Here is a 10,714-nt window from a genome sequence, read left to right as displayed (position 1 = left end):
CTCCGAGCTGTGCAGCTGGGTGGTTCTTAGCCTTGCTTGGCCAGACCCTGCTTTCTAAGGAACTGTATGGGGAAGGGAGGGCAGTGAGAGGTGACTGAGGAGCCAAGGATGGTGGAACAGGGACTGTTTGGCCATCTTCACCTCCGCGCGTCTAGTGGGGGCGACGGGGATCCAAACATGAGTCTTTGGCTGCAGTGCATGAAGAGCCTGACCTGGCACCTATCGTGGGAACACCATTTCCTACATGTCTCCCCACTGTCCTCAGGTGTGAGCTCAGGCCTAATCAGACCATGAACATGAGGCTAGCAGGAAAGTGACAAGCGGCAATGAGCTTGATCGGCCAGGTCAGAGGCAGAGTTTGATGAGGGAGAGGAGTGCAGAGCCTGAAATTTGAGTTCTGACCCGAGCTGTTACCTTGAAGTTGCATCCTAATCTGTAAAAGGCCCCTGATATTTCTGTCTTTGTGGGTAGTTGTGAGGTGGATGAGCTCGTGTTTATGGAAGGCAGTAAATGGACGAGCCCTGTGCTTCAGCCCAGTCTGAAGGGTGCGGGATGGAGACGAGTGCGCAATGGAGACGAGTGTGCGATGGAGACCAGTTCCCTCTCCTCTCCCTGCACCGATGATCGGTCTGTCCTGTCTTCTCCACTAGGCTATGGCTAGCACAGGGACTGTGTCTGCTTTGGTCACTGCTGGGTCCCTACATTTAGCCCAGTGTTTGCACAGAGTAAGTGCTCAAATAAATAAATGCCAAAGATGGAATGTCCCCGCACCTCCTCCTCCCCTCCCTCCAGCCCCTCCTGCCGTTCACCACCACCCTTAACCCCTGGCCAGGCACCAGCTGGACTAAGAAGGAGGGAGACGTTTTGTGGAGACAAACACTTTATTATCCTGAAGCTTGGCTGCGGTGAGAGGGTTGGGGCACAGGCAGAGGGTGAACAGCTGAGATTCCCTGTCAGCCTCTTGTGTCGCCACCCCCCCCCACCCGCTCCCTGCCATCATTTTCCTCCCACAGTCCCAGCCCCAGTCCAGGAGGGCAAACACACGACCATCTGCCGGACAGTAAAAGTTGTCCGAGTCCTGACCCTACCCTGGTGGGGCGTGGGCGGGTGTTGTGCGCCTGTCATGCACCTGTTGGGTCTTTGTAGGGCATCCCGAAAAACGTGAGAAACGCCAGTGATGCCTCAGTTCCTTGCTGGGAGTCAAAACATGCCCAAAAACTCTTAAAAAGTAAAGCTACAGTCCCCAGCCAAGTCATGAGACCCCAGGGCCAAGCCTCCCAGCTCTGGCGCCTCTGCTTGTCCAGGCCTTGGTGCCTGTGGGGAAGAGGAATGGGAAGGAAAGCAGGACCGGCAGACCTGGTGGTACACGAGGCAAGTGGAGGCCAGAGTGTGGGTTACAGGGACCCAGTTGGGGAACACTGCTGTTTAAATATTAAACAGGGATGTCTTGTCTCCCACGTGGGAGACCTCCTAGTGCTCCCAAGGGCTCTAAGGTGGGTGCCCTTGGGGCAAGGGGTTCATGGCGGCTCTTCCCAGTACCTATCACATAGCCAGGCACGGGAGCCATCACAGGAATAAATACTTGGTATTTACCTATCTACCTTCCAGTCCAGGGGACCAGAGGACAGGGAGATAGAGGGAAAGGCCCAGAAATCTGGGGCTCTTTCCCGTTCTTCCTTCTTTAAATATTAGGTTTAAATATAAAGATAAATATTAAATAGTGGTAAATACACTACACAGGTAGGGTTTGCTCAGGGCTGGGCAAGGTAGCGCAGAACCCGATATGCCTGCTCCAGGAAGCTCTGCAGGTTGGAGGCAACCAGGACACCTCCTGCCTGGCGCTGGAAGGCAGAGGTGAAGGTCAGCATGGGGCCTTGGGTGGGCTGCCCTGTAGGGGCCACCCCCAGGTCTTCCATCTGTGGGGGAAAAGATGAGGTCAGTAATCAGGCCTGCTGAGTGGGCGTTACTACAAATGAAATGCTCAGAGAGCTGGTAGACTGTAGATCACATGGTTAATGGTAGAATCAGGACCTGAACCCAGGTCTCCTATTTCAAGGTCCAGTGATCTGTCCCCTGTTGTCAACTAGGAGAAGTAGAGGTGGGCCAGCAGAGAGAGGGCCCTGGGGTGCAGTGCTGGTCCCAATATACAGGCCCTAAAGAATGCTCCCATCCCAACCCTAGAGAACAGCCAGGATCCCAGGCACACACCCCCTGCCCTGTGAGCCGCATGAGCATGGCCTTTGGGGCCCGGGTCCATCAAGGCCCTTTGTCTTTCTCAGCTCTGCTCCAGAGCAGGCTCACCTGCTGCCGGATGTTGATGGCAAAGTCCTTGACATCGAGCTGCAGCAGGTCCAAGGTGGGGGTGACCTCGGGGGAAATCCCGGCCAGGGCCTGCAGGAGGCCCTGGTAGAGGAAGAGTCCACCATGGAGTTGGCTCAGGCAGTCCACCTGGGGGGACACAATTTGAGGGTTAGGGAGTGACTGGCTGGCTGGAATGCCCTCTCAGGCCCCCAGCTTGGCGCCTGGCAATCTGGGGAGCCCAGGCACAGGGTGTGTGGGTCCCCCCTCCTCCTTCCTACCCTCCAGACACTCACCACCTCCAGGGTCTGGCTGGAGCAGCTGCTCAGGGGAGCCTGGGCGATGCCCAGGGAGTGTCCGAGCAGCACCAGCTCCTCAGGGTGGCACAGCTTGTGGGTGGCACACTGGGGATGGGGAGATGCAGAGTGAGGGGCAACTGCCAGGGTGGCTGCCCCTCCGTCCTGATCCTCCTCACCTCTCTGTAGTCTCCCCCTCACCCCATATCCTACCAGGCTTCTCAGCCCCACTCTGCCCTGTCCCCCACTGGTGATGCCCCCGGCCCTCTCCCCTCTGACCCAATGCCTCCACTCCCACTCCAGCCCCATCTCCAGAGGTTCTGCTCCCCAGGCTCCTTGCCACTGGGCTCCAGATTTTCTTCCATTTGTCTCATGTATGTCTCCCTCTCCTGTCCCTCCCTGGCACCTCTCCTCTGGTGTCTTCCTCTATCTCCCTCTCCTCCCGTGGCCCTTACCCCCTTCCCTGCAGATCTCCCCACTGTCTCCTCTCAGGGCATCTGTGTCTGCCGCCTTCCCCACTCACCAGCCTCTCCTGCAGCACCGCTCCATCGGCCCGGATCTTCCTCACTTGCTCTAAGCACTGGAGCAGGAAGCTTGGGGGCAGGGAGCTGGCAGGACCCAGGGGGGTGGCCTCTTGCACCGGCCAAAGTGCAGTGTGCCAGAGCAGCAGAAGCAGGGCTGGGAACAGACATGGGCTCAGGGCACAGGCTCATCCTCTTCCACCAGGCCCCTCGCTAGGGTCACTGGGTGGCCCTAACCCCTATTCCCAGAACCGGCGGTCTCCCCAGCCCCTCTGTCACTCTGCTTCCCTCCCATGCCCGCAGCAGGCAGCTCTCATACCGCATCGGCAGGACACTCACCCATCAGCTTCATGGGGCTATGGGGGCAGACTCAGCCGAGGGTCTGGATGGGTCTGGGCTGCAGGCTCTGGGCTCTGCCAGGGGCCGGTTCGCGAGGGCCTTTATACAGAACCCCATCAAGGCCTGGGAGGAAATTACCTGGGGCCACGACTAACGCTTAGTAATAACTTCCCAGGATTTATGCAAATTTCACGTCCAGGACAATGCAGGGGGGTTGGTTCAAAAAGCTGTTTGCGAAAGTTTTGTGAAATTGTGGAATCTCTGCTCTTTGACGTATGGTCCCTCTCAAACCCTCTCCCCCCACCCCTCAGCCCCACCCAGGCCTGAAGTGCCCCAGGGTGTTTGAACGGAACAGCTGAACAAAAGCTGAGCCCCGGGTAGGGTAAAAGCGATGGACGCTGGAGTCAGGTCAGACTGATGAGGGAGGAGGCCGGCCTCAGGACTGCCCTTCCTGCCCCCTCCCCTCTCCAGCCCGGGGCTGGGGCAGCTCCTTTGCCCCTCTCCCTTGGGATTCTCAAACCACCTATTCCCCAAACCCCCAAATTCTGGGAGAGAAGGAAGAAGTGAATTGTCCCCCTTCTTAATCCCTAAACTTCCAGGAGGCTTCCTTCCTCGGTCCCCCTCCTGAGGGGCCAGGAACCTGAGGTAGAGACATTGGAGTTTCACCTTCTGCCTCACTCAACTTTGATAGGCATCACCCCAAGTTACAGGCTTTCCGGAGCTGATTAGCCGGGAACTTCCCAGTCCCCCCACATGACTCATTCCTTTAAGCCCCCATAATCCTGGCAGAGGCCAGAGAAAACCAGATGTCTGTCCCAAATGAAGCAAGACCCTTAGTAGCTCTTGGCTCACCTGTCCTTGCCTTTCCACCTCCTACTCACTACCCCTTCTCTCCTGCCAGGTGACTGCAGAGTCCCCAATACTTTGAAATGGGGGAACTGGCTTTCCTGACCAAGTTCACTGTTTCAGGGAGGAAGCTGCTGGCTGGAGCGTGTGTGCTGCCCTGAGGTGGAGAAGGGCTAGCGGTGAGAAGGGGACAATTCCCTGTCTCAGAATCCTAGGAGTGTGGAATGTCAGCACTGGAAGAGACCTCCAAGTCTATTCCAACCCTGTCAGCTGGGCCTGAGGGGAGTGCCTTGCCCAAGGTCATTGGTGGCAGAGTTAGGGCTAGAACTCAGGCCTGTTGCCAGGGTCCAGTCTGGGACATTCTGACCGACCACGCCTGAGGCTGTCACTTTCCCAGTTTACCTCCAAGGAACAGAGACAACCTTGGATGAAGAGGTGGCCTGCTGGCAGGGACTTCTGGAGCTGGGGTGCCCCCTGGTGGTCACAGCTGGTAGGGCCTTCACCAGCGGATTGGTTGCTGTGCTGCCACCTGGTCCCCCTACCCTGTGACACTGGTCAGTACGCACAGCCCTGACTCCACCTCAGGATAGGCGATTTGTCACCACACAGATTGAGCCCAGCTCTGTGCCTAGCATCTCGGGGTAGAAGGGCAGGTTTAGCAACTGGAGGGCAGGAGAGTCACAGTTTTAAACATGTCCCTTTCCCCTCCCCAACAGGTATCAAGCACTTAGCATGCACCATACTTTGTGCTAAGCACTTTCTGTGCATTATCTAATTCATTCCTTTCAACAAGGCGACGAGGCAGGTACTTAGAGTCATTTCCCTTTTTACAGAAATCCAATCTGACTGCAGAGAGTCTAAGTAACTCACCGAAGTGTTAGAACCAAGGTCTGCCCTGTGCCAAAGTCTTAACCAATGTATGGCCTTCCTCACATGTGACCAGGTCAGCTCTGGTCTCAAACGTTTGTCTTCACTGACAGTCCAGTCGTGCTGAATTTTTGCAAAGGTGACCAGAATGGTGAAGGTACTCAAAGTCATGATTTGAAGGAAACAGGCTCTTTTGCCTGGGGGGAGAGGGAGGGGTTGCATGTGGTCTCAGGGGTAGAATGGGGACAGGGACTAAAAGCCACTGCCAGCCACTTTTCAGCTCAACAGAAGGAAGGAGCTCTTTGTCAGTCAGAGGTGTTGGAAGGTGGAGTGGGCTGCTTCCAGAGGGAGTGAGCTTTCTGTCCCAGGAAGTGTTCAAGCATCCATCCAACAGGGAGAAGAAGATCCGCATGTTAACTGGCAGCTTTTGAGCACCTCTGATGTGTCAGGCACCTTCCATTACATGCTCTCACTTCATCCTTTCAACCAACTTGCGTGGTATGTATCTCATTCCCACTCACAGACAAGGGAAGGCCTCAGAGAGGCGAAGCGCCTTGCCCCAAATCATAGAACTAGTCAGTGGCAGAGCCAGGCATGGTTTGCAGTCAGGTCAGCTTCGCAAGCCCCTGCTCTTCCCTTTGCACTACTTCCTGTCCAGATAGCTGTAAGTCTCACATAAGGGGTCAATCCAGACTTCAGCCCCTCTCCCCTTGCCTGGGGAGAATGAAGACCAAGTGGAGAGCAAGGGGCTTGTTACTGGCCATGACACAGAGGGCCTGAGCTAGTCTGGAAGTTCAGAGACCAAAATGATCTGGCAGGGGACCTGGTTCCAGATACTCCTGTTACTCATTCTTCCAACTTCCTAAAGCCTTTCCCAGGTTTTTCTTAATGGCCAGAACTGGCAGGCAATTTCCCCTCATGCTTCCTGTTTTCACCTGGCACGGGCTTGGAGCATTATCTAATCACACAAGCAATCTGGAGTAATTATCATTTGTTGCTGGGGAGGGGGAAGTGTAGATTGTAAAACCTCTTTGGAGGGCAACTTAGTAGTATGTAGTTGTAAAAATGGCATGGGGGCAGCATCTGACCTCCTCTAACATTATAAGGAAGAAGGAGGACCAAGATAAACAGCCTAAGGCTGATCTCTGTGAGGTGGTGGTCAGACATGCCTCCTCTCTGTGAGGTGGTGGTCAGACATGCCTCCTCTCCGCCATCTTTAACAATTCTGACACCAACTGTCCCTCCCATGGCACTCTCTACTTCTCTGCTGAGTTCGATAATTCATGCATTGGCCACACAGAACTCGCAGACAATACTCACAATTATGGGATTTATTAGGGAAGTAACAGGTTACAATTCAGGTTCAGGAACACTCAGGATACAGTTCTTCCATCAGGACAGCCTATTCCCAGCCGTGCCGAAAGCACGCCTCTCTCTGGCCTCTCGGCCTCTGCTCTGTTTGGGCAAGTGTTACAAAGGTCTTATAGGTCTGCCAGTAAGTGCCCAGAGGCACCCCACTCTGCCAGTAAGCCTTGGCCCAAAGGCGCTCAGCTTTCTTGCTCTGTGGGCAGGGAAGCCCACTTTGTGTCTCCTGCCAGTCTCTCCTGCCTCTGTTTCTCTGCCACTACTTCTCACCGTATTTAGTGTTACAGCTCTCTCTCTCTAGGTGTCCTGGTTCCAGGAGCTTCTCAGTGCAAAGATCCTGGGTCCAAAGGACTCGTTCCGTTCTTGGCTCGTCTTCCTTGGTGGTGGCGAGATCCTGTCTTTCCTACCTCTGGGATGGCTCATTTCAAGCCCAGTGGGCTGGCAAAACTTAGCAATCCCCTTCCAAACCAAACCAAACCAAACCTGTTGATGTGGAGTCAGTTTCGACTCATAGGGACCCTTTAGGACAGAGTAGAACTGCTGCCCCATAGGGTTTCCAAGGAGCAGCTGGTGGATTCGAACTGCTTTTGGTTAGCAGCCGTAGCTCTTAACCAAAGTGCCACCAGAGCTCCTATTTGCACAGTCCACCCAGTCATTTGGGTGGGAGCTACAAGACCACATCAAGAAAGGCCACACAAAAGTGATCCATTGTACCACACTAGTCAAGATGGAAATGGGCATATCCTGTGGCCAAGTAATTCTGCCTCTCAGGTGACTTACAGTAGAGGTCAACAGACATGACCTGCTAAATCTGGCCTGCTTCCTGTTTTTGTATACCCAGAGTTAAGAATGGTTTTTGACACTTTTAAGTGGCTGGGAAAAGAAAAAATCAAAAGAAGACTATTTCATGACACATAAAAATAATACGAAATTCAAATTCCAGAGTCCATAAATAATTCATTTACATAGTGTTTATGGAGGGTTTTGGGCTACAAAGGCAGAGCTGAGTAGTTGCACCAGAGGCCATATGGCCCATAAGCCTAAAGTATTATTTGGCCCTTTAAGAAAAAGGTTGCGAACTATGTACATAGTATATACGTACAAGGAAACACATACAGAGGTGCTCTTTGCAGCATTGTTTGTAATGGAAACACATTTTAAAGGCCCATCAATAGGGGAAACACTAAATAAATTACAGTACATTCATACCACATATCCCTTTCCAGTGCCCCAGAATGAAGAGTCCACAAGGAAAGGGACTTTGTTTTCTTCTCTTGTATCCCCAGTGCCTAGAACAGTGCTGGGCACACGTATCAGCATGATTAGATCTCAAAAAGAATACTGAATGGAAAAGAGCAAGTTACATTCATGTGATACACAAAAATTAAAAACTCAATACTATATGTTATAGTGAAAGTATCACAGTGGTTGCCTCTAGGGAGGGGAACGAGATAGACTTCCACCTTATCTGTAACATTTTTATTTCTTCTTTGATTAAAAAACTTGACACAGTAATAAAATGTTAACATTTACTAAACTTGGGTGGAAAATATATGGGTTTTATGAGGTTTTTTTGTACTTTTCTGTAGTTTTTTTTAAAAATAATATTGTATTGAATTTTTGGTGAACGTTTACACAGGAAAGTTGACAGTTTCCACACGAATTGTTCAGTGACATTACATTTATCACAGTCTGTCAACATTCTTTTTCTTTTTTGAACATTTTCTACATGTACAACTTAGTGACAGTGACTACGTTCTTCGAGTTGTACAATCACTTTCACCCTTCTTTTCTGAGTTATTCCTCCCTCATTGTCTTGGTTATCTAGTGCTGCTATAACAGAAATACCACAAGTGAATGGCTTCAACAAAGAGAAATTTATTCTCTCACAGTCTAGGCGGCTAGAAGTCCAAATTCAGGGTGCCAGCTCCAGGGGAAGGCTCCCTCTCTGTCGGTTCTGGGGAAAGGTCCTTTTCATCCATCTTCCCTGGTCAAGGAGCTTCTCAGCACAGGGACCCTGGGTCCAAAGAACACGCTGTTCTCTGGCTCTTGTTTCTTGGTGGTATGAGGTCCCCCTGTCTCTCTGCTTGCTGCTCTCTTTTATATCTCAAAAGAGGTTGACTCAAAACACAATCTAATTTTGTAGATTGAGTCCTGCTTCATTAACATAACTGCCTCTAATGCTGCCTCATTAACATCATAGAGGCAGGATTTACAACACCTAGGAAAATCACATTAGATGACAAAATGGTGGACAATCACATAATACTGGGAATCATGGCCTAGACACACATTTTTGGGGGACACAATTCAATCCATAACACTCATTAACATAAACTCATTGCCCCCTAAGGTTCCTATCTAGTCTTTTGAGTTGCTGTTGTCAATTTGATCCCCTATAGATAGTTCTTAGAAGAGCATATTGCTCAAGGCAGACCTTTTTTACTAGTTAAGGTAAACTATTGTTTGGTTTTAAGAAGACTTCAGGGGATATTTTTGGTTTAAGGTTTAAAGATAATATCAGGGTAATAGTTTCAGGGGTTTATCTACCCTCTATGGCTCCAGAAAGTCTAGAGTCCATGAAAATTTGAAATTCTGTTCTGCATTTTCCCTCTTTTCATCAGGGTTCTTCTATAGAATCTTTGATCAAAATGTTCAGTAATGGTAGCTAGTCACCATCCAGGTCTTCTGGTCTCATGGCAAAGGAGGCAGTTGTTCATGGAGGCAATTAGCTACACATTCCATTTCCTCCTATTCCTGACTGCCTGTCTTTGTTGCTCCAGGTGAATAGAGACCAATTGTCATGCCTTGAATGGCTGCTTGCAAGCTTTTAAGACCCCAGGCACTACATAACTAGGAGGTAGAACAGAAGCACTGAACATGTTATTAGGCTAATTAACTGGGGCATCTCATGAAACCATCACCCTAAATTTTGTAAATTAAAAAAAAAGAAACTGGAGGGTGGGGAATACAGAGCACTACCCAAGCATGAAAATGACACTAAGCTTTTCCAGGGAATACAAATCCAAGCCAATGAGGATGAATTACAAGAAGCTTCAAGACAGTAAGCAGACAGAAAAATGGCCCATAGATTCAATGTGGGCAAGAACTGGGAAATGATGGCAAATGACTCCAATCCTAACAGGGTGATAAACTCTCACCAATCCACTACCAAACAAGAAAGGGTCTGAGTGGTAGTTACCAGGGTGGGAGAGGGGGAAGGAGGATTCAATGCTTAGGGGACACTGCGCTTCTGTTAGGGTGATGGTAAAATTTGGGACCAGGTAAGGGTGATGGTCAAGCAACATGATCAACATAATTAAGGTCAATGAACTGTACGTGTGAAGATTGTTGAAATGGCAAATGTTGTTATATATATATCTACCACAATAAAAAAGAAAAAGAAAAAAGGATCTGTGGCTCAGCATCATGAGGAATAGTATTAATTACAACCCGAAATGTTAAGAAGGTTAGGAAGAACCTCAGGCAGCTGCACCTGCCCTGCTGTATAGAGGTCCTTTGTCACGCTTACGATGTCACTTTTAGAAGCACGTAAAATGGTCAAGGGCCAGCAGGATGGCCACATGGAGACCAAAAACAAATGAACAACAAAAGAAACCCCAAACCACCAGATAACAGAACCACGGACAGGCTGGAGGAAAGTAGTGCGGACTGACAGATTATGAACTGAATTTGGTATCAGATCGGCCTGGATTCACTTCCCAGCTCTGCCACTGAGACTTATTTAACAAACCTAAACCTGTCCTCACACCCTAAAACAGGCACCCAGGAGATGCTCATTATTAGTCCCCTACCCCATCCTTCCTGGAAGGTACTTGTAAAGATCTATTAGTTTTAAATTGGTCTGTAGAGTTAAAGGATACAATAGGGGAAGGATTGGAATTCTTAAAATAATGAAGAGTTTGGACTCGACAGTAAAAACACCTCCCATAAAGATTGAGGGGTAAATTTCAGGAAAATAAGAGTGTCATGGTTTGAATTATGTCCCCCAAAAAATGTGTGTATCAATTTGGCTGGGCCATGATTCCCAGAATCGTGTGGTTGGCCTCCATTTTGTGATTGTAATTTTTTTTTTACAAACAACTGGAGGAGAGTTTATTGATCTGAATACTTTTTTAAATCAAAATTAATCTATGTATTTTTATTTATTTATTTATTTAT

The 10,714-nt window shown here is 50.0% G+C and overlaps 1 protein-coding gene across 1 annotated transcript; it reads right to left on the bottom strand.

Moving 5' to 3' along the window:
* Positions 1–1,751: 1,751 nt before the first annotated feature.
* CSF3 (colony stimulating factor 3) lies at positions 1,752–3,528 on the bottom strand. Its single transcript, XM_004378055.2, has 5 exons — positions 3,455–3,528; positions 3,118–3,272; positions 2,595–2,702; positions 2,302–2,448; positions 1,752–1,916 (listed from the first exon to the last, which is right to left on the bottom strand). Exons 1-5 carry the CDS (start codon positions 3,465–3,467, stop codon positions 1,752–1,754), a joined length of 588 nt encoding a protein of 195 aa, XP_004378112.1. The 5' UTR covers positions 3,468–3,528.
* Positions 3,529–10,714: the final 7,186 nt, after the last annotated feature.

The sequence above is a fragment of the Trichechus manatus genome, unplaced genomic scaffold (genome assembly GCF_000243295.1).
Source record: "Trichechus manatus latirostris isolate Lorelei unplaced genomic scaffold, TriManLat1.0 scaffold00054, whole genome shotgun sequence".
NCBI lineage: Eukaryota > Metazoa > Chordata > Mammalia > Sirenia > Trichechidae > Trichechus > Trichechus manatus.
This window is presented reverse-complemented; position numbering and strand designations above follow the sequence as displayed.